The 25,403-nt window shown below is 39.1% G+C and overlaps 1 protein-coding gene and 1 long non-coding RNA gene across 2 annotated transcripts in view; one reads left to right on the top strand and one right to left on the bottom strand.

The window, feature by feature from the left end:
* Positions 1–25,190, top strand: part of NPEPPS (aminopeptidase puromycin sensitive) — an 81,468-nt gene extending 56,278 nt beyond the window's left edge. Inside the window, exons 9-22 of the mRNA XM_040497323.1 lie at positions 1,311–1,475; positions 2,304–2,408; positions 2,824–2,884; positions 5,497–5,606; positions 7,439–7,502; positions 9,221–9,360; positions 11,797–11,931; positions 13,394–13,613; positions 18,111–18,253; positions 18,681–18,737; positions 21,564–21,671; positions 22,155–22,310; positions 22,603–22,650; positions 24,783–25,190. Coding sequence (XP_040353257.1) covers positions 1,311–1,475; positions 2,304–2,408; positions 2,824–2,884; positions 5,497–5,606; positions 7,439–7,502; positions 9,221–9,360; positions 11,797–11,931; positions 13,394–13,613; positions 18,111–18,253; positions 18,681–18,737; positions 21,564–21,671; positions 22,155–22,310; positions 22,603–22,650; positions 24,783–24,935 — 1,665 coding nt within the window. The 3' untranslated portion in view covers positions 24,936–25,190. The remainder of the gene's footprint in view (positions 1–1,310; positions 1,476–2,303; positions 2,409–2,823; positions 2,885–5,496; positions 5,607–7,438; positions 7,503–9,220; positions 9,361–11,796; positions 11,932–13,393; positions 13,614–18,110; positions 18,254–18,680; positions 18,738–21,563; positions 21,672–22,154; positions 22,311–22,602; positions 22,651–24,782) is intronic.
* Positions 15,820–24,865, bottom strand: LOC121044875 (uncharacterized). Its single transcript, XR_005797518.1, has 2 exons — positions 24,761–24,865; positions 15,820–16,011 (listed from the first exon to the last, which is right to left on the bottom strand). It is a non-coding gene; the product is annotated as an uncharacterized LOC121044875 (long non-coding RNA).
* Positions 25,191–25,403: the final 213 nt, after the last annotated feature.

Raw genomic sequence — 25,403 nt, 5'->3', positions numbered from 1 at the left:
TTGCCAAAGAGCAGAACCTGACTTGGATGTTAGTTGAGTCCATATGTCACAGGAATAAGCAAGAAAGTACGGCATTTAACAACTATTACATGTCTGAGAGAGTTTTTAAAGAAAGCCAGCCCTTGAGATTAAACCATTTCCTTTTGCTTTGGATGTTTAAAATTTTACGTAGGAGTAAAAAAAAAATTTTGACATATAATTTCATGTGGAATTAAGTGTGCTAGTAAACTACCAGCAATACATTTTAGTGGGGGGATATGTGCACATTCTCATATTGCTTTTAAACAACTTTTTACTGGATTTGAGTAACTGTTCTAGTTGTTAGATGTCAGTTGTTTCATTAAATGAAATTTAAGGGCTTAATGATAGGTTGGTGAATAGCTAGCTCTGTACCAGCTTATCTTCGTGGGAGCTACTAGTTAAATAAGTGCACAGAGCACTTAGACAAATAGCCTTTCATCACCTAGTATTGAAAACATCTGATCTTTCCAAAATTTTAATGCCTTTTTGTTTTTCACCATTGCATTAGTCCTTTAGCATCTCTATCGTGGATTCTTATATTGATTTCTTTCTTTAAGAGATTTAATCAGCTTTAATGAAACTTAGATTAAGATCTCTTTCTAAAAAGTTGGTTTTTTTTAAGTTGGTTTTATCTGTGACTCACTTATGTTCCTTGTCCACTCTACTATTAATTCTTATTAACAGGTGAGAATTTTGTATTCCATAAATACTTAAAACAACATTCATTACTGAACTACTTACTGCCATGATATTTCTGTTCATTTTACCTAATATTTATATAAGCAGTACTGCTTTTCTGTTTATCTAGAAAGTTTAACTTGTCAGTTGACAGTAACTTTTCTCAGTCATTATAAAAATCCTTTCTAGTTTTCTGTGTTTGGTCCTGGTAGCTTTCTGGTTTATCAAACTAACTTTTACCTGACAATTTAGGCTCTTGCCTACATTTATCTGTTCTCTTCCCCTTTTCCATATAAGCACCCCCCCCCCCCCCCACACACACACACCTTTCTCCTTACATCTTTTCTACCTTTGGTAATAAAAAGTGACTTAGCTATGTTTTGAAATGTCCCTCAGGCATAATGCCAATATCACCAGTAGGCCTTTCTTAGCATCTCTTTTAAACACTTTTTTTGTTGTTCAGACATGTGACTTACTAAATGTTTTTCACTGAATTTTGGTTTATTAAGTTGTAAGTTGTAGAGTATAGTGAAAGAGACATGTGACTTTTTCAAGTTAGTGGAATGAAAAGCATTTTGTTTTCCTTACACATTTCTTTCTTTTGTTTTTAGGAATGGTGGACTCATCTTTGGCTAAATGAAGGCTTTGCATCATGGATTGAATATCTGTGTGTAGACCACTGCTTCCCAGAGTATGATATCTGGACTCAGTTTGTTTCTGCTGATTACACCCGTGCCCAGGAACTTGACGCTCTAGATAACAGCCATCCTATTGAAGTGAGCCATACTTTTCAACCATCGGCCTTTCTCTCATATTTAATGAAATAAGTAATTTGTTATAGAGATACTTAGGACTCTGAAAAGAAAATTACATGAGCAGTTCACTTGTTTTTATAGCTTATATTTTTAGTCTTGAAAATCTCACAAGGTTAAGTTCTAATTATGTTTCTTTTTAAGGTAAGCAGTATAAAAATTTGATCTTTGTAGAAGTAAGTGCTATGTACCCATAAACATTCACTAAGTACATTTTTATTGCAAAGAATGGGAGAACCATGCCTATTGGGCAGTATGCATAAGGGAACATTTTGATTCCATTGTTTGTTTCAAAGAAAATTCTGAATGGTTTTTTTTTTATTGTTGTCATTATCTGTTTTTATGTATATTTTATTTCTCTTGACTTATTTCAGCTTAGTTTATATGAATTAATTTTGCTTCCAAAACACTAGACTTACAGTCTACTTTGATGTATTTAACGAGGATCCTATATAATTGTAAGCCATTACAATTAGCTGCAAGAAATAAAATGTTTCTCATCTCTCCTTTCTTCCTTCTCCAGTCTTCCAGTAAATAGATCCATAGTGATTTACCTCCCAGCAAAGCGGAGCCAGGACCCTCAGAGATGATGGGGATCATGTCATATATTCCACTTTATTTAGTATTAGTTACTACATGCTTTTTAAGGATCATCATTATGCATTTATCAGTGAGCTAAAGGCAGAAAAGTATCTTATGAGTTAGGAGGGTTTTCCTAGAAAGCTTTTTATGTAATTCAGTATTACTGGCTGTCTGCTTCCTGTTATAACCCTGAATCACACTGTCTGCCAGGTCAGTGTGGGACATCCTTCTGAAGTCGATGAGATATTTGACGCTATATCATATAGCAAAGGTGCATCTGTCATCCGAATGCTCCATGACTACATTGGGGATAAGGTAAAAAAGCAGTTTAAAAAAATCTTCCATTCTTTTATGGTGAAATCATAGAGTTTTGCATGGAAAAAAAATGTCTGCTTTCGTTTAAATTAAGTTCCTAAGTAATTTTTCTAGATTCTAGAAGAATATACTCTGATCTGGCTTATACCTCCATTTCTTTTTATACTGACTCTCGTGGTCTCTTAGATGAATGATGTGTAAATGTGTTTGGGGGATGTGTGGGAGGCTGGTATAAAACTTAAAAGCAAAAGTAGAAGGCAAAGCGTATGCATTCTTAAATAAAAGGTAGTAGACATTCGAGGGATATGTGTTTTTCAGTAAATCTGACACTCAGGTAATTTGAGTACTAATATGCAGATACACTATAAATTCCAAGGTCTTAATCTCCTGGATTTTAAAAATTGTGTTTTCTCAGGACTTTAAGAAAGGAATGAACATGTATTTAACCAAGTTCCAACAAAAGAATGCTGCCACAGGTAATCTTTAATAGCTTGAGATAGGAGTGGAGAGAAGGTGTTGGCACTCAATCCAGAGTGGGACATTTAATTTTTCCTAAATGCTTAACATAGGAAATCAAGTTGACTTATCTGGTGCCATGTGTTAAGTCACGGATCAGCATGAATCAGGACCTTCCTTCCGGTGCCCTCTGGTAGTCTGCTCTCCATGGCTCGGTGTCCTGCCACTTCCAAGAGTCTGAAGAGTTCTGTTTGGCCATTAAAATTGCTGCAAATTAACCATTTTTAGGAGTAAACTTATGGAATAACAGAGTTTCAATGAAGTAAGGTTTAAGATTTATAGTGTATAGTGGTCTGTGACTTATTGTGAATAGGAGTCCAAAGAAAGAATAAAGGTGTAAGTGTTGATTGAAAATGACAAAGAACCGGAGTTGGAGTTTTGAGTTCTTAGTGAACAAAAAGTTTAGAAAACAAGATTTATATAATGTCATTAGTATCTAATAGAATGACAAAAGTTCAGAGAGGCCCGGCCATGGGCTGTTCCTGAGGTTTATGACCTGTGAATTAAAAATACATACATCTATCTGCCTCTCTGTTGAGGACAAGATGTAATCCTGACACTCTGCCCTTCTACCCACCCCCCCCATTCCCCTGGCCATAAATGTCCATCTCAGTTTATGAAATAGAGAGGCATTCTGTTCCTTAAAGCAGAACCAAAGAAGAATGTGCTCTTGCAAATTTTCTGAGTCTTTAGCATGCATATATACATAATACATGAGGAAAGAGCTTTCTGGTTCTTAAACTGTAATGTACATGCAGTTACCCAGAGCTGAAGATGTTTCTAATTCAGTAGATCTGGGGTGAGACCGGAGGATCTGCATTTCTAACAAGCTCCCAGGTGAAGCCAGTGCCACTAGTCTTTAGGCCACACTTTGAAAAGCAACACCTACCATGTACCTTTTTTGGGTTTATGTTACTTCTAAAGACAAGTTGGCAGTTCAAAGACACTGCAGTTACCATCCATGGTTTTTATCCTGTCTGTCCTCACTACCCTTTGCTTAATTCACGCCTTCACAATCTCTACTGAATTCCACAGCTGCCTACCAACTCACTACTTCTTGCCTGCCCCACTCTCTTCAGTTCTCCCTGTCACTCTGAGGCTAGCCAGGGTTATCTTTCTAAAGCAAATACTTGATTGCATCACCTACTGATTGTTGCATCACCTACTGATTAAAAACATTTGAGATACTTCAGTCCCTTCACAGTATAATCTGTTCTTTCTAAGCCATACATAGTCCTTTTTTTTTTTTTAATTTTTATTTATTTTTGAGAGAGATACACACAGAATGTGAGCAGGGGAGGGGCAGAGAGAAAGGGAGACACAGAATCTGAAACAGGCTCCAGGCTCTGAGCTGTCAGCCCAGAGCCCGATGTGGGGATTGGACCCACGAACCATGAGATCATAACCTGAGCCAAAGTCGGACGCTTAACTGACTGAGCCAACCAGGTGCCCCAAGCCACACATAGCCTTAGCTGGTCAGCCCTTGCCTACTGTTTCAGCCTCATTGCTGGATATGCCTTCTAGATTCAGCGCATTGAACATTTGCTATTAGTAATGTTTTGTGTCTTTCTTACACTTTTTCTTTGTATATAAACCATTTATTTGTCCACCTGGAATGCCTTTTTCCCTTTGCCTAATGAACAACTCCTCTTCAAGATGCAGACTAGAAGCCAACTCTTGTGAAGCCTTTATTTTCCTTGAATTTTTTTTTAAAGTTTACGTATGTATTTTGAGAGAAAGAGAGTGCGAGCAGGAGAGAGGGACAGAGAGAGGGGGGGAGAGAGAGAGAAACTCAAACAGGTGCCTCACTGTCAGCTCACAAACCTGTGAAATCATGCCCTGAGCCCAAATCAAGAGTCGGATGCTTAACCAACTGAGCCACCCAGGTGCCCCTTCCTTGGATTTTTCCTTAAGGGCTTTTCCTCTGTTCATGCCCCCATTATAGTGTGTATCTCATTGTATTGCTGTTTTGCTTACCATGCCACCAGTGCCATTTGACCATGTGAGTTTTACTTCAGCCTTAGAGCACTGAGTGTTTTTTAAACCTCTGTTAATTGAATGGATATCATGGTTTTAAGTTTGTAGGTGATGCTTAGTGGTGATCTTGAATATGTTTGTTTGTTTCTGCTATCTTCTTGTTTGAACTTCCCTGTTTGTCTTTTCTTTACTATAATTTGTGATGGATTTTTTTTTTTTTTTAAGTAAACTCTAGGCTTAACATGGGGCTTGAACTCAAAAAACTGAGATCAAGAGTTTCACCCTCTATTGACTGAGCCAGCCAGGCACTCCTATAATTTGTGATTTTTTTTTTTTGAATAATTTGTGATATTTTTTTTTATTAAACTGGAACAATTAGGGGCATCTTAAACTATAAGACCGGTTTTTGTAATAGAGTTTATTTAATGGAGAGGCAAGTGGACATTAACTTGACCCCCCATTTATCTCCCGAACCTGAAAGAACCAAAGAATTGGTTAGCAAGATAGCGTCAGGAGCTATATAAAATTTCTGGTTTGTTTCAGAAAATAAAAATGTAAACATTTTAGATTTTCATTGTTCGTGTTTATCTTCTAGAGGACCTCTGGGAAAGTTTAGAAAATGCTAGTGGTAAACCTATCGCAGCGGTGATGAATACCTGGACCAAACAAATGGGATTTCCCCTCATTTATGTGGAAGCAGAACAGGTAACCTTATAAAAAGTCCTCCAGTTTGTCTGCTACTGTACTACATGGAATTCAGGCGGTGTTACCTCATTTGCTTTTCTGTACTTTAAGTATTCTAGGTAACATTTAAACTAGCCCTTGCATTGTTTTCTTGGTGATCTGTTATCTGTATACTAAATGGTTTGCCTCCCCCTCCGCCATCATTAAAATCATACATACTTATAGTAGAAAACAAAATGTTGTCTACTCTTACTGTCCCCAAGGAAAACACTGTAAACTTGTTGATATAACTCATTTTTTTAAGTTTATTTAAGTAATCTCTACACCCAACATGAGGCTTGAACTCATGATTTTGAGGTCACTAGTTGCATGCTCTTCCAGCTGAGCCAACCAGGTGCCCCTTGATAGAATTCTAAAATGACCAAGTCAGGTTTATCCTAGGACTGCAAAGTTGATATAACATTAAAAAAAAACGATCAGTATTTTGATTCATAAACACTACACTAACAGAATATAGGTAGGAGAACCACATAATCACTTCAATAAGATGCAGGAAAAGCATTTGTGAAAATTCAACACCCATTTATAATATCATTCTTAAACATCAGCGCTTTTTAAAATATTTTATTCATTTATTTTTAAATGCTTATTTATTTATTTTGAAAGAGAGCATGAGCGGGGGAGGGACAGGGGGAGAGAGAATCCCAAGCAAGCTCCATGCTCAGCACAGAGCCCAACCCAGGGCTCAGTCTCACAACAATGAGATCATAACCAGAGCTGATACCAAGAGTCGGACGCTCAAGCAACTGAGCCACCCCGGCACCACTTAAGATTTATTTTTTAAGTAATCTCTACACCCGGTGTGGCACACGAACCCACAATCCCAAGACCAAGAGTCACATGCTGTACCATCTGAACCAGCCTGGTGCCCCTAAAATTAGTTTTAATGTTGGTTGGGTGGCAATGGGATTTTGATCAGAATTGCACTATTATTAGTTGAACTGTTACCTGAATTCAGAGAGTTGTACCTCAGAATGAGTTGTCTTCCCAGCAGGACTGAGCTACCCAGGCGCCCCCGGTCATTGCTTCTTTACTCAAATTTTTTAGCTTTTCAATTCTGTCTTGTGTAGTCAGTTTATCCATAAAGGTCATTGGCCTAATTTGACATTGAATTTGGGTGGTACTAATCTGTTATATATTATTTAAAATGTTCTAGGACGTATTAACAAATGATAAGTAAAGCAAACGATTGCATGTTTGCAAAGTTGTTTTTTTTTTTTTTTTATATGCAGTTCGGTTGTTTTAAATTGTTTTTGCAGTTTTCCTCCACCACTTTTTTTGTGCTTCATTGCAAAGCTCATCCTTTGAAACAAAATGTGTGCCTCTTTCATGTTCAGCAGTCACTCTAAACCTTTGAATTCTGAACGTTGAGTCCATGTGCTAATGTAAGGTTGCCACTTTTTAGAAGCTTAAGAGTCTAAAGACATAACCTCCCTCTATAAAGATTAAAACAACTGGCTGCAGTATTATTTATTGTTACGTATCCTTGTGAAAATGGTAACATTTTAAGGTTCTTGTCTGTATACATAACCCTTCTGAGGGACCGTATTACACAGAACATGGCCTTTTATTTAGAGGCTTGTTATTTTGGGGCCTAAATGAGAAACAGCGCCTTTTCTCCCATTCTATACTATCGTCCTCTTCCTCACTGTTGCACTTTGTGTTCTCATGAGACATTTGGCTGTACTGGTTTCACCTTCTACTTTGTCACAGAAGTGTTGGCCCCTCCAAAAAGAAGGGGAAAAAAAAGTGTTGATACTACTATTAATAGCCTTTGTTTATGCTTTTCTTAGGTAGAAGATGACAGATTATTGAAGTTGTCCCAAAGAAAGTTCTGTGCCAGTGGACCATATGCTGGTAAGCAAATGGCTGTAAGTGGGAGCTGATGAGTGAATGTGGACACCATTCCAGTAGTGTTCCAATTAACAGGAAGTAATTACATATTTTTTAATATTTTTGATAGGATTAAATAAAAACAAGGAAATGGTAATAAAATACAAATGAAATCTAGGAAATCAAAAGAGGAGATTCATGAGGTATTTGTGGTGTTTTGATATTCTTCAGTTTTTTGAAATTCCATGTCTCTGTATGTTATTGGAGGCTACAAGGAATGAAGAAGGATAGGAACACCCAAGAAGCGATGTCTCTATCCTTACGAGAATCTTGCTGCACATTTGTGTGGGTGGCTAATTCTTTGTCTTCTTTTTAATTCTTGGGCATACTAAGTAAGTAAACAAGTAAATAAAGCACAAAGATTGTTTAGAGTTATTATGTACCATTTACTGTGCTAAAGCAATATCACTGACCCTTATTTTATAGTTTCAGCAACCTACTGGGTAGATAGTATTATTTCCTTTCTACAAATGAAGGAGCTGAGGCATAGCTGGGTTAGTTAAATTGCCCAAGGTCGCCTATCTGATGAGTTAAAGAGTAGGAATTCAAACGAAATAGTTGGATTCCATGAGTTTATACCACTCGACTCTGGCTTTTCAAATTATTTCTACAGGTCATTAGATTCTTTTGCTCAGGAAATTAAAAGTACCTTTCTCACCTCCTTTAAAACAATTCTTAGTAGGGGGAGGTGTATATCAGAATCACCTATCCTTTTCATGTTCCAAAATAGGGTACACTCTACTAAGGGTTAAGAGGTATATACCCTTTCATCCTTAACCTTCCTTAGCATTTGGAATTACTTTTTAAGTAAAGCTGTCTGACAAGTCAGATGACAAGTTTATTATCCAAAATAAATCCCTAAGTGTCACAGTTTCTGTTTTCTGCCTCATACCCACAATCTGCATCGTAGGACTGAGAGGTTTTGCAGTTTTTTTCAAATACTCTGTGACTGACCAGTATAGGCAGTATTAAAACCTGAAATGTCCCATTGTTAGGAAATTTTGATTTGTGGTTTAACCTGATAGCACAAAACTAGATAACTTAGTAAAATAGTTAAATGTAACTATAGTTAAATGTACTGGGCAATGGGCAAAGGACTCTCTTCTGTTTGGCATCTTAATTCAAAGTCTGTTTTTCTGTCGGATCCCTAAAAGACAGGTATGTTATCTGCCTTGCAAAAGCTTTGAGTTTTAGCTATGACTTTTTAGTGATGGAATCCGTCAGCTCTAGGGTGTATCCTATCTACGAAATTAAGTCAACCCTTCACTACGTATACTTGTTAAGGACTGCACCTTAGAATGTTTTTAAATGCTATATGAAGACTTTGACCTACTTGAAATTTCTTTTACAGTAAAATCATTACTCTCTGTTACTCTATAAAGGGAAATGATTAAATTAAAATCACTGTGTTTTAATTTAACACGAATTTTAATTAAGAAACACTAAATAAACTGTTCTCCTTTTCTCTTTTAGGCTATTATGATTTTTGTTAAATTCTCTCTTCCTTTATACTAGTATTATTCAGGTTATGGAAGAGTTTATGTACCATTGAAAATGAGCTATTGGCTTAACAGACTCAAGCTCATATGTAAGATACCAGTCCTCTCTCTCGACCTTACCTTCTATTTCTTCCAATGACAAATTATTTTTCAAGTTTTCTATTTGTTCTTCTGTTGCTTAAGGAGAAGACTGTCCCCAGTGGATGGTTCCTATCACAATCTCTACTAGTGAAGACCCCAACCATGCCAAACTGAAAATTCTGATGGACAAGCCAGAGATGAATGTGGTTTTGAAAAATGTCAAACCAGACCAGTGGGTAAAGGTGAGTCCATAAATGGCCTAGCCATTTTTATCTTACCTAAATGAATTGATTGCTCTCACTTCCTTTATACATTTTATGGCCGGCTGTAAATTCTGCTTTAGTTTAGATGAGGACTTGCAAAGACAAAAACATTACTAAACTGTCCTGTGTGAAATTTAGAGCCAATTTTCAAATAATATTATCTGATATCTTCCCTTAGGTAAGGGAGTGGTACATAAGCAGATAAAAAGGGATATGATCAAAGGGGAAAAAATAGTAGATTATGTGTAAAGTCACATTAATCAAAAGGTCTGTGGTCTTGCAACTTCCAGCTGCGCTGTCATTGTAACAAGATGTTAACCTCCACCATGTGCTATCATTGTGTATGCACAGCTATCGTCAAGCGAGGCCACACATATAATAATGAGTTTGTGTCACTGAAATGTGAAATTCCTGTAACTGGTGTTTTAAAATCATTTCATAAAAATAACAGTTGGTAACGATTATTTCCCATTATTCTGTACTCTGTACCATTCATAATAAAAGTATCTACTCTAAACTTTTCTCCCAATTATAGGTTCCTAATAGGAATTATACATTATCTCAGACTTTTGTATATGTATATGTGTATATGTGTGTGTGTGTGTGTGTGTGTGTGTGTATACACATACACATATATGATTTTTTAAAAATATACTCAGTGGAGGGGTGCCTGGCTGGCTCCTGTCAGAAGAGTGTGAGACTCTTGATCTCAGGGTTGAGTTCACACCCCACATTGGGTATAGAGATTACATAAAAATAAAATCTTTAAGAGGTGCCTGGGTGGCTCAGTTGGTTAAGCGGCCGACTTCGGCTTAGGTCATGATCCTCATGGTTTGTGAGTTTGAGCCCCACATTGAGCTCTGTGCTGACAGCTTGGAGCCTGGAGCCTGCTCTGGATTCTATGTCTCCTTCTCTCTCTGACCCTCACCCGCTCACACTCTGTCTCTCTCTCTCTCTCTCTCAAAAAATAAACATTTAAAAAATTATAAAAATAAATAAATAAATAAATAAATAAATAATTATAAATTATAAATAAATAAAAACTTTAAAAATACAGATAGATACACACATATACATACTCAGTAGAATACTATGTTACCATTTGAAATTACATCTGGAAGATTATGTAGCTATATGAAATTTTTCTTATAAATGAGAAAAACCTATGTATGCTGTGATTGTAACTGGGTAAATAAAGGTATTATTCCTGCCGTAAAAGGTAGAGGGAATCAATAAAATAGCAGTTGTATTATCGTGAGGTGATTTAAAAAAAATATTTACGGGGGTACCTGGGTGACTCAGTCAGTTAAGCATCCAACTCTTGGTTTCAGCTTAGGTCATGATCTCATGGTTCTGGGATCGGTCCTGCATCAGGCTCTGTGCTGAGTGTGGAGGCTGCTTGGGATGCTCTCTCCACCTCTCTCTCTGCCCCTCCTTCCCTGCTCGTGCTCACTCTCTCTTTCTTTCAAAATAAATAAATAAAATTAAAAAAATACTTACATGTAAGTAGTAAAATTAAAAACATAAATAGTGAAGTACTTGTATCTTCTACCTTATTTTACCTTTAAGGTATTTGGTATATAAATATTATCAAAAATATTTTTGCCTGTCGGTCATTAGCCTACAGAGAATGATAACAGTCCGTGATTATCTCACTCCACAAATTATATGAAATTACCTTTAAAGTCCATGCAATTCTTTAAAATCTAGGACCTGAGCATTGCTATTCTGGTGAGACTATGGGCTGAGTAGATGAGTCTTTTTGTAAAGGTTTAGTCTTCCTTAGAGATTCCACTGTCCCCGTGTTCTTACATATAGTAAATATTTTCTGTGAACTTAAAACCATCCACCGAGAGTAGACATAGAAACCGATCCGCATGATTCCCTCCCTCCCAGCCATATCCTTCCTACCGTCTCTCACTCTGTCCCCCACTATGTCAAGTTTCTGTTTTCTTTCACCTGTTTTCATCTTTGACAACCGCTTTCTATCTTTATGTGTTGTTTCATTTTAATCCCTGCCTGCATATGTGATCTTTGTTGTTTTCACTCAGATATACTGAAAGCAAAACTCCTTTCACACCTGCAAAAGACTGCTTTAAAAAACAAATGGATGCGGCGCCTGGGTGGCTCAGTCAGTTAAGTCTCTGACTTCGGCTCAGGTCATGATCTCATGGTTCATGAGTTCAAGCCCTGCGTTGGGCTCTGTGCTGACAGCTCAGAGCCTGGAGTCTGCTTCAGATTCTGTGTCTCCCTCCCTCCCTCCCTCCCTCTCTCTCTCTCTCTCTCTCTCTCTCTCTCTCTGCCCCTCCCCTGCTTGTGCTCTCGCTCTCAAATAAACAAACACTAAAATTAAAAATTAACAAACAAAACAAATGGAACTGTTTAATTAATAATGTCCATTGGGTATCTTTTCAGTTAAACCTGGGAACAGTTGGGTTTTATCGGACCCAGTACAGCTCAGCCATGCTGGAAAGTTTATTACCTGGCATTCGTGACCTTTCTCTGCCCCCTGTGGATCGACTTGGATTACAGAATGACCTCTTCTCCTTGGTGAGCCTCTCTCAAGTAGTATAATGGATTTTGTTGATTAAAGGATTTTGTTTTTCCTGGAGTATCTGACTGAAACATAATTAGAAGAATATGGCTCTTCCTGAAGGTTGAACACCTTTTGGGACTAGAACAAATGACTAATTATTAATTAACATGACAAGATTGAACCTATATAATTTACCGGAAACAAATCCCATGTCACTACTTCTAAGCCAGCTTTTTGCAATGAAAACTATCCTTCGTAAGCAAAAATTCTTTTCGGTAGAAATAGGTATGGGCCTTGAAGAAATTTCCCTACTGATGTTTGTTTTTGTTTTTTTTTAATAATTCAGAATAATTTATATTTTTCTAAAATAGTGATTGTACTTGGCTGGAAACATCTAGAATTTTTTAACATTCCATTACTACTCAAATAATAGTCCATTAGCTTTAGAATTATATTTATGTGGGGCATCTGGGCGGCTGCGTCAGGAGAGCATCCGACTCTTGATCTCAGGGTCATGAGTTCAAGCCCCACATTGGGCGTGGAGCCTACTTAAAAAAAAAAAAAGGATTATATTTCTTTTGGCTTTGTTCCAGAAAGGATTTAAATCAGCAATTAGTAGTATTATCTTTATGACTCCAACAAAGGTTAGATAATTTCCAGATGTCTGTGATAAAATTGTCAGATTCCTCCTAGTGTTCCTTTAAAGTGGACTTGAGTTTTCCCTCCCTTCTGCAGTAACTGGTTTTGGATTCCTCCTTTGTATAAACACAGATTAGCACTGATGCACAAAACCTCACATCTGCTGATCTCATTGCTGAGAGAGACCTGTCCCAGGAGAGTGGTGTATTTGTGCAGTTGGCTGCTGTAACACGAGTTCCTTTTCCTAGCTCTGTTAGTTAATTCTGAAAGGCTTCCAGTTTGCCTTCTTTCACAAATGAGTAAAGGACAGACTGAAGTTGACACAGTTGGCAGGTCCAGCTTTGAAAGAGCCTCTGTCAAAAACCAAAGCCCTAACTATTGTTGTGTCTTTTCTGAAAGTATGCGAATTTTAAAAATAAAAACAAAGCCAAGGCCCCAGACACTGGATAGAAATAGGAAGTTAATGGCTCTCCTTCTTGCTTTCTTTTTTTTCCCTTGCTTTCTTTCTCATTGAAGTATAGTTGATGCACAGTGTTACATCAGTTTCAGGTGGACAGCATAGTGATTCCACGAGTCTGCGCCTCATGCTGTGCTCACCACAAGTGTAGCTATACCACCTGTCACCAAACAAAGTGTACCTAAGTTGCTCTCTCGCAAATAACAAAAAGTAAATAAGGGATATTGTCATGATAGGAGTTTTATTCTCATAATCCCCTGTGTTCTTTCAACCAAAGAAATGACTGACTAGCAGTAGATAATGCTGAAAATGCATGCTTGTGTTTCTTTGTTTTGTTTTTGTCTGAAGACTAGATTAATTTATGTTTTTTCCTATCCCAGGCTCGAGCTGGAATCATTAGCACTGTAGAGGTTCTAAAAGTCATGGAGGCTTTTGTGAATGAGCCCAATTATACTGTATGGAGCGACCTGAGCTGTAACCTGGGGATTCTCTCAACTCTCTTGTCCCACACAGACTTCTATGAGGAAATCCAGGAGTTTGTGAAAGATGTCTTTTCACCCATAGGGGAGAGACTAGGCTGGGACCCCAAACCTGGAGAAGGTAATGGATGCACGGAATGGGGAAAGAATTGATGAGAAATTGGACCCTTTTTACTCAGCTGTGGTTAACAGTATCAGTAGCATCTTGGTATCTGTTGGGTGTTACTATGTTTTCAGCTCCCCAGAAATTAAATCTTAGGTCTTTTAAGTTTATTGGTGAAGTTACATGGGTCACCAACATAAAAACAGTGGTGGTTATGTGTATTCACTGTTAAATACGATTCGTAAACAACACAAATGGTGGAAATAGAAGCCTTTTACAGCGTTCCAAAGGCCTGTCTATAGTCAAGAAAAGCTAAAGGGAATTTTAGATGATTTTATTTATTATTGCCATAAATATCAGGCACCTTATATGTACAACTTGGAAAGATACCAAGAGACAGTAAGTGAATTAAGGAAGTTACTGACATTCTACATGTGTTCTCTCCTCTGATTATTTCCATAATTGTGTATTTACTCTTTTGCCATCATCATATGTTGGGAATGGTGATCTTGTGGTTTTATATATAATTGTTTTCTACCATCTGCAAATAACTAAAGGTGGTATTTCATCCTGGCAGTCTTGATCTCAGAGTCTTTTGCAATAAGAACAACAGTAACAATTACCTAGAGCTCTATGTTTTCCCCTTGTGGATTCAACAAATATTTATGCGCCTAGTAAATACCAGGTACTATTCTGGGAGCTGGTGGTACAGCAGTGAAGAAAGCTTTGCCCTGTGTGGCTTACATTCTAGTGGGAGACACAGCAAACCATTGAACATACGATAATTTAGGTGGCAACGAGTATCATGAAGAAAAATAAAGTTAGGTAAGGTAGATAAAGAGTGGTAGGCCGGTACACCCTAGCCTGGTCAGGGCAACAGTCACTCATGATGAAGTGGTAATATGAGCATAAGCAGAGACCTGAGAGAGAGCTGTGAGGCCATCTAGAGGGAAATGGTCCAGACAGGGAACAGCCAGTGCAGGAGATCTGCAGCAGGAGCAAGCTTGGGTTGTTCAAGGAATAACAAGGAGGCTAGTTACATCAGGACGGAGTAAGTGAGGGGGACAGAGTGGGAAGCAGTGCAGCTCCTATAGGACCTGTGGGACCTAGTACATTTTCGACTTTCACAGTTAGTGATATGAGAAAGTGACTTGAGAGCTGATGCACAAGAACGTGACTTGACGTACTCAGCTGTGTGGGACCCAGACGAGTGGAGAGGCAAGAGACAGGAGCAGGGAGACATTACAGAGCTGTTCGAGTAATCCAGTTGAGGTGCCGGGTGCAGCTTACACTTGCAGGTGGCAGATTCTGGGCATGTTTTGAAGGTAGAACTGAACCTATTTGGTGGTGGACTGACTGCAAGGGGAAGAAGGAGGAGCCACCACATTCTGGCCTGAGGACCGGAGGGGTGACCTTGCCAGATACAGAACAGGACGGCCGTAGAAGCGGGCTGGGAACAGAGGGAATCAGGAGCTGGGTGTTGGACATGTCAACTTAGACATCCAGGTGGAGAGTCAAGCCTAGAGGTCCAGGCTGAATAAATGCATTTAGTGTGTAGATGGTGTTTACAGCCACGAGACTGGACAAGATCACGCAGGGCCCGAGTGTAGGCGGACAAAAGAGGTCTGAGGGCTAGGTCCGAGGCCAGGCCAAGATTTGGAGATTGAGTGGAAGACGAGGAGTCCGCAAGGGAGACTGACTGGCCACTGAGGTGGGAGAGTCAGGAGGGAGGAGATGTTCCAGACGTCTTAAGAAGCAGTGCAGAAGGAGCGTTACCCACTGTGACAGCTGGTGCTCTGAGTCCGGCGAGATGAAGGGGGTTGGTGAGGCCATCAGCAAGTTCTGCGGAGCGGCGGAGAGCACTAGTGGTTCTCCAGAGCGGGAGGGGGTAAGCAAAGGGCGCATTCAGACTTTTTTTTTTTTTTTTTTAATTTTTAATGTTTATTTTTGGGAGAGAGAGACAGAGCATGAGCAAGGGAGGGGCAGAGAGAGAGAGGGAGACACGGAATCGGAAGCAGGCTCCAGGCTCCAAGCTGTCAGCACAGAACCTGATGTGGGGCTTGAACTCAAGAACCGTGAGATATGACCCGAGCCGAAGTCAGACGCTTAACCGACTGAGCCACCCCCCAGGCGCCCCACATTCAGACAACTTCTTCAAGGAGTTTTTGCTGAAAAGGCAATCAGAGAAAAGGGGATAGTCTGGGGAGAGATGTAGAGTCAGTGGAGGCATATATATATTTTTTTTAATAAAGAGGGAGATTTTGTAACATGTTTTTGTGCTGATGACAATGCTAGATTAGTAATAGAAAAATCCGTGATGTGAAAGAGACGGGGGGTAATTCCTGGAGCGATGGCCAAGCGATGGAGAGGAGTCGGGACCCAACGGAGGAGTGTGCTTTAGACAGGACACAGAGCCCTAGAAACAAAATATAAGAGGGTATGTGGGGTCAGATCCACGCAGACTGGTGGATGTTGTACTTCTCTTTCACGGCTCAAAAACACCTTAATGAAATAGGGAGAATATCTTTAGTTTTCTAGTTTTATAGATAGAAGAATCAAACAGCAAAATAATAAAACATTCCCTTGTGTCACACAGCAAGTGAGTACCAGAGTCAGAATTACAAATTGGTTCTTCTAAGAACCTCACTAGTGTCCTGTTGTGTTATGTATTGATCTCCTATTGTTTTCTTGAACTTATTTTTTTACTGAGTTATAATTTAAATGTAGCAAAATGCACAATTAAATGTTACATTTCTTGGGGTGCCTGGGTAGCTCAGTCAGTTAGGCATCCAGCTTCAGCTCAGGTCATGATCTCGCAGTTCATGGGTTCGAGCACCGGGTCGGGATCTGTCCTGACAGCTCAGAGCCTGGAGCCTGCTCCGGATATTCTCTCTCTCAATCTCTCTCTCTCTGTCTCTCTCTGTCTCTCTCTCTCTCTCTCTCTCTTTCTCTCTGCCCCTCCCCTGCTCTCTCCAAAATAAATAAACATTTTAAAAAAATTTAATGTTACAATTCAGCGACTTTTGACAAAAAATACACTGAAGAGGTTGCCTCGGGGCCTCTTCCCAGTCAGTCCTTGCCAGGCCGGTTCCCCTATCCATCCCCTCCAGGCAAACACTATTCTGCCTTTTGTCACCCTAGATTAATATTATCTCTTCTAGAATTTTATGTAAATGGAATCCTAATATATTTTTTCCTGCTCTTACATCTGGCTTCTTTCAATATAATGTGCTAGAGATACATCCAGGGTGTTCATTCCATTTTATTGCTTAGTGGTATTTCATTGTATGTACCACGACTTAGCTGTTTTGGTACTGCAATCCATCATTGCTAGTGTTAACTTTTTTTTTTTTAAGACATAGTATATAATAAAATGTACCTTTTAAAGTATACAACTCAGTCTTTTTTAGTTTGTTCACAGCATTGCACAACCGTCACCACCATCTAATTCCAGAATAACTTCTTTAGCCTCAAAAGAAACTCCATACCCATGGCAGTTACTCCCCATCCCCTGGCAATCCCGATCCCTGGTAACCACTAATCTGCTGTCTGTCTCTATGGATTTACCTACTCTGGGCACTTCCTGTAAATGGAATCATACCCCGTGTAGCCTTTTGTGTCTCACTTTTTTCACTTAGCACAATGTTGCTAAGGTTCATCCGTGTTGTCTGTCAGTACCGCATCTTCTTATAGCTGAATAGTATTCTACTGTATGGATATACCACATTTTGTGTTTTCATCACTTGGTGGGTGTTTGGATGGTTTCTACTTTTTGACAGTTGTGAATACTGCTGTGAACATGTGTGTACAAATTTTTGTGGACCTAACACTTCCATTTCTATTGCGTGGACTTGCCGGATCATACGGTAACCCCATGTTTAACCTCTCTAGGAATTGCCAGACTGTTTTTCCAAGTGGTCACAACATTTTACATTCCCGCCAGCGTATGAGGGTTCTAACTTCTCCACGTCCTTGACAGTGCTTGTCATTGTCCATCTTTTTTAGTCATCCTGGTGGGTGTGAAGCAGATCTCACAGTGGTTTTGATTTGCATTTCCCTAATGACCAAAGTTGAACATCTCTTTATGTGCTTATTGGAGTAAACCAATCCATCAGATTTCGATTTTTAAAAATCTAAGATTTCAGTTGGTTATACACAGCGTACTAGTTCAGTATGTGGCCTTTTTTCTGAATCTTGGGTCAAAACTGCATGATCTAAGCCTGTTTCTTTCACATATAATCCTTAGCAATGTAATTACCTAGATGGAGTGAACATTTAGTAAATTCAGATCATTGGCATTTGTAGACAAAGTCAGCAAATTTATTTGTCTAGTGTGTTTATTAGCACTTCATTTCACTCTTATGATTTGAACAATATAAATCAGTGTTCTCTCAAGTACTAGGGTAATTGATTGTGTTTGTTCAAGATGGTAGACGTGGTATAAGATATCCAAGTAGCATATTTGTGAAAATGGGATTTTTAAGCAGTGTTGTGTCTCTTTTACTTCTTAATCAGGTCATCTAGATGCACTCCTGAGGGGCTTGGTTCTGGGCAAACTGGGAAAAGCAGGACATAAGGCAACATTAGAAGAAGCCCGCCGTCGGTTTAAGGACCACGTGGAAGGGAAACAGATTCTCTCCGCTGATCTGAGGAGTCCTGTAGGTTTTCATGATAAATAACCTTGATTTCTAGATGACTGCATCATTCTGCACACAGTGTGGGATGTATTTAATGGTAACCAGAAATGACCTAGACACTGACCCACACATTGTGTCTGACTCTGTGTTAATATGTGCCATTTAGGTGGTTGTAGCCAGCTTCTCGTTTGTTTAAAGTTTCTCAGACTACACTGTGCTTAAAGCTGATTATCTGTGCACATTCCCCTGAGAGAGCCGGTGTGCATGCCGTCTCCCTGCCTGGTTTTCAGTATGGGCTCCGAAGCTCTTTGTCGCACAGTTTGTACGTAACATCCACACACAGCTGTTTACAATCGTGTTGACTTGCTTTCTGTCTTAACATTAGAATATTTGGAACAAGATGCATTTAATCAGATGCCTTCTTTGTTGTTCCTGTATTCTCTTGTAGGTTTATCTGACCGTTTTGAAGCATGGTGATGGCACTACCTTAGACATTATGCTAAAGGTGAGTACATTTGGAAAGGGTTTCCATCTTCTGCTGTAAAACTTGGATTAACACAGTACAAGCTTTAAGTGGTTAAAAAAAAAAAAAAGTCCTGGCGAAAGAAATATATGTAGATATGCATGTTGCAGACAGGCAAATATTAAGAAACTGTGGGAGAGAGATATCATGTCTGTTCACGTGTACTACCAATACAATGCCAGAAGTCATCTAGTGTTCTCACTTTTTTTAATTTGTAAGTTTATGTATCTTAAACCAAAAAATGAAGTACTCATTTTGATTAACAAGTCAAGCTCTTAAAATTTTCCCTTCTGTGTAAACTTACGTAGGATCCTTCCCATTTTGAAGAAAAGGTTTGTGTCCGTGCTTAGGGGAGAGAGAATCAGGTGTCTCCAGGGTTTGAGTTATGTCAGTGCCTCTTATGAATGGACAGGAAATTAATTGACTTGCCTGCGTAGCCTCTGTAGTTTCCCCAGAGGGCTGGCATGTAATTAAACTCTAATACAGATACTGTACTTCTCCAGTCCCTGTCCATGCGGTTGTCAGTCTAAGAAATCACTTGACAGGTAGGGGGAGCTGAATGTACTTATTACCATCGAATAAAATGTGCAAAATGTGTCTAAATACCCAAATACGTGTCAAATCTGCAAAGCCCATTCGTTTAAAGACCTGCTCTTAGTGGGAACAAACAGAACAGGAATAGGATATGCTTTGCTACTTCCATCTTTAATGGATTAAGAACACTTTTCTGACCTCAAGTAGATCAAAATTGCAAATCCAATTTCTAGTATTTCATTTTAAACAAATCCTGTTTTTTTTTTTTAATGTTTATTTATTTTTGAGAGAGAGAGAGAGAGAGAGAGAGAGCATGAGCATGAGCAGGGGAGGGGCAGAGAGAGAGGGAGACACAGAATCCGAAGCAGGCTCCAGGCTCTGAGCTGTCAACACAGAGCCCGACACAGGGCTCGAACTCAGGGACCGCGAGATCATGACCTGAGCAGAAGTCAGATGCTCAACCGGCTGAGCCACCCAGGCGCCCCCAAATCATATTTTTTAAATGATTAAAATATTTTGAAAAATGTAAACTTTAAGAAACTCAAAATGTGCCACTTTACTGATCTTGGACAAGAGTTTCCTTTCTAATAATATCAAAATTATACTTTGGGTTTAACTTAACTTTCAATTAAATGACATTGAGGTCCCTTCTCAGTCTTAATATTCTGTGAAACTGTGCACTATGAATCCTGTATTTCTTTGCATATGAAATCAGATATTTGTGGGTTTTGTTTTTTCCATAGCGGTATGGAACAAAATAGGGGTTCTGAAATTCTCATGACAGATACCTTGACATTTTCATGTCATAGCACACTTTTAAGAATTTGTTCTAGTATGTATATTTAATAAGTGTTGGCATCTATTTAATGTAAGGGAGCTGACTATAATTCTGATTTACTATCAAAAGAGCTCTAATGAAGGCCAAATTAGGTTTCTTCAAGAAACCAGTTGATGGGAGATGAGGAGGATTGTCTTCTGTTGGTAATTTAGGAGTAATGAGGCCTGCTAAAAAAGAACTTTGATTTCAAAGTATATTTGGAATGTGGTGTTATGGTGCCATCTAGTGGACTAGTTTAACAGGTTCTCCTTGGGGAAAACCATGCTTCTTGAAAGCCAGAGTTCAGACCTTGAGTCCTGGAGCTGAAAAGGACCTTAGAAATTATCTCTCCACCCCACTCATTTTACACAAGAGGAAACTGAGATCCAAAGAGGTTAAGGACTTAGTCAAGGTCACACAGCTAGTTAGACACAAAACCAGGACTAGAACCCAGGTCTCCTGACTTCTATCTATTTGACTACACTGCTGCTCAAAAGAAATCAAAGGAAAAGAAGAGGAAATGGGGGCCTGTGATGGGGTGTGCAGACACTGGTCAGTGTAAAATCTTCAGTGAGAAAAAAAGTCAACAGAGTCTATCGATTAAGTTGTCTTGGAGAGATATCTCATATATGCTTGTAATATTTGTATGCATAATGTTTTGTTTCTGATGGTGGAAAAAAGACTCGGTATAATCACTGTGGAAGATTTAGAGACTAGAAAAATATAAAGAAAATACTTACCTGTAATTTGAAATGTTTAAAAAGGTCACAAAATAGGTATAAGATGATCTGATGTCCAATTTGGTAATGTACATATTGTAATAATTTAATTTTTTCTTTATGCTTCTCATTTTCCTAATTTCCTGCATTCAGCATGCGATGCTTTTGCAGTTGACAAATTTGATGATACAGAATCCCACTGATCAGAGACCATCGTTAATATTAACATGCATTTTTGACTATTAGAAATTAAATTGATGACCTTCAATGGTATTGGCAATCATCAGTTTGTTCATTTAACACAGAACATTAGTCAGACATCATACCCCTCAGATCTTGAATTTAAACTGCTCAGAACTGATGACCAGCCATCAACGTTTATTTATTTTTGGGACAGAGAGAGACAGAGCATGAACGGGGGAGGGGCAGAGAGAGAGGGAGACACAGAATCGGAAACAGGCTCCAGGCTCTGAGCCATCAGCCCAGAGCCTGACGCGGGGCTTGAACTCACGGACCGCGAGATCATGACCTGGCTGAAGTCGGACGCTTAACCGACTGCGCCACCCAGGCGCCCCGCATCCTGTTAAGTTTTATCTTCTGTTAATTTTATGCCCTGCGCACCTAGCCAATGAGAATATAGAACAGAAGTTTCACCTTACTGGGGGAGAAGCTCATATAAGCATGTGTCTGACTTCCAGGGGACAGTTAACTATCTTGATCTGTATTTTTTCACTATAGCTTCACAAACAAGCAGATATGCAGGAAGAGAAAAACCGAATTGAAAGGGTCCTTGGGGCTACTCTTTCACCTGAATTGATTCAAAAAGTCCTCACGTTTGCACTTTCAGTAAGTTACAATGAAAACTGCTTTTAGAGGGAATTGTAACCTATCAATCTGTGGCAGCTGTCTTTGATTCAGTATTCTCTTGATCTGCTTTAACCCTTTCCTCTTAGTCTGGGGGAAATGGAATGGGCTTTTGTTACTGACCTCTATCTATATCTGCCTCTAGCGGTGGGAATCGGGATAGTTGGAAGCAGGAATAAACTGGCAAGCCTACTTATCTTACCCCTGTGCCTACTTTCTGTCTCTTCCTTTCTTTATCCTGTAGGAACCCAAGCAAACATCTATTCAGCAGCCTGTTTTTACCTGTCTCAGTGCCTCATTCTCAATTTGGCTGATCTTTAGGAAGCTTTCTGGTGCCAGTTATTCCTAAAATAAGGAATGAGGGTCTTCAGTGTGATTACTTGGGTACCTCAACAGCATTTGCCCTTTCTGGCACCAGAAGATGTTTTGAGTACAGTAGACTTTTCTTTCTCTTTCTGTTTCTAGGAAGAGGTACGCCCACAGGACACTGTGTCAGTAATTGGTGGAGTGGCAGGAGGCAGCAAGCATGGAAGGAAGGCTGCTTGGAAGTTTATAAAAGACAACTGGGAAGAACTTTATAATCGATACCAGGGAGGATTCTTAATATCCAGACTAATAAAGGTGTGTGAAGATTTTTATTTTGAGTAGCTTGCTTATCATAGATGTTATTTAGAGACATCCCTGATTCACTAGGCCTATAGTCTTTGCTCTTTAAGGGTTTCTTCCAAAAAAAAAAAAAAAGTTCCTTAAATAATTATTAGCTTTATTAAAGGGCTTCTCCATCACCCATCCTGCACCTTCTAGAATATTCTGAAGTTGGGAGACTATAAAATGATTTGGTTTTTAGGTAAATGGAAGTTTGTTCCTAGCGTCTTTTAGTTACATTTACTATTTAAACCATTGTTTTTTTCAGCTATCAGTTGAGGGATTTGCAGTTGATAAAATGGCTGGAGAGGTTAAGGTAAGCAAAGTATTGTTTCCTTTTTACTTTTCAATCTAGTAAGTAAAAACACTAATGAGCCAAATTGTAATGATACGATGTTGGGGTAATGCTGTATTTATCCTTGTTTTTGCTTGGAAAAAGACAGCTTGGGTTGTGTCTTTAATGCTTGAAGAATTTAGGGTTGGAATCATCTTTGAGCGCTTTGCAATATGGTTGAAGGAACGTGGTGGAACTTGGAATCAGTCGATCTGAGTATAAATCTGTGCTCTGCCCTATGTTAGCTATGGGACTTCAAGTAAGTTTTTTGATCCCTGTGAGCCTGTCTCCTCATCCATAAAATGGAATGATGATAAGATTGTTATTTAAGTAATGTAGTGGGACTGGAACAGAGTAGTAGGTCCTCGATAATGGTTCTTTTTTTCCTTTCTAAAAACAACCTTCATAGGTCTGTCCTGTGCACGAGGAGACAAGATGGCTATGCAAGGAATCTCCTCTTAGCCCTTACAAAGGAGAATCTTCAGTTTAGTGGTAAAGTTCAGCATTTGAGGAACAGATATACACTGATGAGGGAAATCTTAATGTTAAGCCTTCCATTGCATTTAATTGTGAAGTTATTTTTGAAGAGTCACTTTTACCTTTACTTCTTGAAGGCAGTGGGGTTACGAGGTGTGAATGTGGAGGCTCTGAGGGCTGTTGTGTTGTTTCACTCACTCTGTGAGCCATTGTTTGGAATTTTAAGATTTCAGGTCTTGAGAAAGTGGAAGACTTGATCTCTGCCTTCATTTAACTTACATTGTATGCTGTGGAAACAGTTACTTTACCGTAAAGGATAGAAGTACTCTGAAGGAGAAGTACATATACCTGGTTTGGAGGGGAAAGGCAGTGAGTGGCCAAGCTGAGGCCGGGAAGATAGGTAGAGGCCAGACTGGAGGGCCTTGGAGGCCATATGAATTTTCCTAAGAGTGCAAAGCCCTTGAACTGCTTGTCAACAGGGGAGTGAGTTGATGTGATTTGTACCATAAAAATTTCAGTCTGGCTGCAGTATGGGAAAGAGAAACATTTTGGGATGCTGACTGCAAGCAAGAAGGATAGAGTAGCTTTCAGGAGATGGAGTTATGAAATTCAAGGGCTTGGGTTTGTTAATCTTTAATTCAACAAATATTTACTGATTGGCTTCTCTGTGTTGTGAATGTACCTGGCAGAGGAAGAAGGAAGAATCAACGATAATTCCTGGGTTTCTTATATGTAAACAGTGGTGCTATTTGTGGAGATGGAATGAGGGGCAGTTCTGTATTGTACTTGGGCCCTAAGAACCCAGCCCCAAGAACGAGCCTCAGCGAAGGCGCCATTGTTGTTTGTGTGAACGAGGTTATTGATTTCCAAAAGTTCTAGACTTAATCTGATGAATTAGTCATTCTTTTCCTTTACACCTGTGACAACTGGTTCAAAGTAAAGACCCCTATCCTTTCGTTGGTTGGTATTTAAGAGTTGCTCTGTTTACTATGAATCTTGGTATACTTCATTGGAACGTAATTTATTGAATCTTTAATCAATAAGCTTTGGATAAATTATAATAAACTCAGAAATGGTTTTGTTTTATGAAAGATGTGAGTCTGTGGAGCAGCAATTTAATCTTTGTGGTCTTATCGCCTTCACAAATTAATCTTTGTTTGAAGCAGCCAGAATGTGTGTGTCTTTAAGGACTCTGCCTGCCAAGTATTGTGCTAACAGTTTTTATGGATTTTCTCTTAAACTTCTGGACTAAATAGTTTCTTACCAATGAGAAAACAGAATGATTAATGTACTCAAACTCACAGGCTAATACATGACCGAACCGAGATTTGAGTCCCAACCTAATTCCAGAGCCCTACATTAACCACTAGATAATGAACCTAAAAGACAGGCCAGAGGTTCTGCCTCTTTGTTACCTTTTGATTAGATTTGAAGCATGTATTTGGAGAAGAATTCCTGTATGCAGGTCTAAGGGGCTGCTTTGTTTTCTTTTAGCCTGGGAGTAGCAGTGGTAAATTTTCATGATTAAAGCTTTTGAATCCTTTACAGAACAGTGGGTAACTTCTCATGACCTGTGATACTTCTAACTTCTTACCATTGCTAGTGCTGATCCTACCTTCTGGGTTGTGTTATACCAGGCTTTCTTCGAGAGCCACCCAGCTCCTTCAGCTGAGCGCACCATCCAGCAGTGTTGTGAAAATATCCTGCTGAATGCTGCTTGGCTAAAGCGAGATGCTGAGAGCATTCACCAGTACCTCCTTCAGCGAAAGGCCTCGCCACCTACGGCGTGAACCCTGAGCGCCGCCACCGCGGTTCTGCTGCTTGGCTGCAGGGATGAGGTGGGGCTACCGAACAGCTGATTCATATGCCGAGAATTTGGAGTCTTCTTTCAAACCAGTGGGGGTTGGACGATGAATGTAGTTAACTGGTTCCTGCTCACACTCCAGAATTAAATTCTATTGAAAAAGGAAAATCAGCAATTCAGCAAAAAAATAAGTAAATAAATAAAAATAAAAAATAAAAAATGTAAATATGATAGTAATAAAATAGAGCATAACGAAACTGTGAAACTTCCTGAAGCCTTGTCAGTGGTTAAAAGTATTTAACACTCTCCTGTTAATGACAGATGTTCTGTTTTTATAACCTACCAAAAGGAAACTAGAGGCTTCTGGGTGAAGAAGATTTTTTGTGAAGTGGGTTCTGCGAGCAGCCTACAAGCCAAGGGTAGTGTCCATTGCTCTGGGAATGGTTAAACGTGA

The sequence above is a fragment of the Herpailurus yagouaroundi genome, unplaced genomic scaffold (assembly GCF_014898765.1).
Source record: "Herpailurus yagouaroundi ecotype Mexico unplaced genomic scaffold, PumYag 189, whole genome shotgun sequence".
Lineage (NCBI taxonomy): Eukaryota > Metazoa > Chordata > Mammalia > Carnivora > Felidae > Herpailurus > Herpailurus yagouaroundi.
The sequence above is the reverse complement of the archived record's forward strand: the minus strand, read 5'-3'. Positions and strand labels throughout refer to the sequence as shown.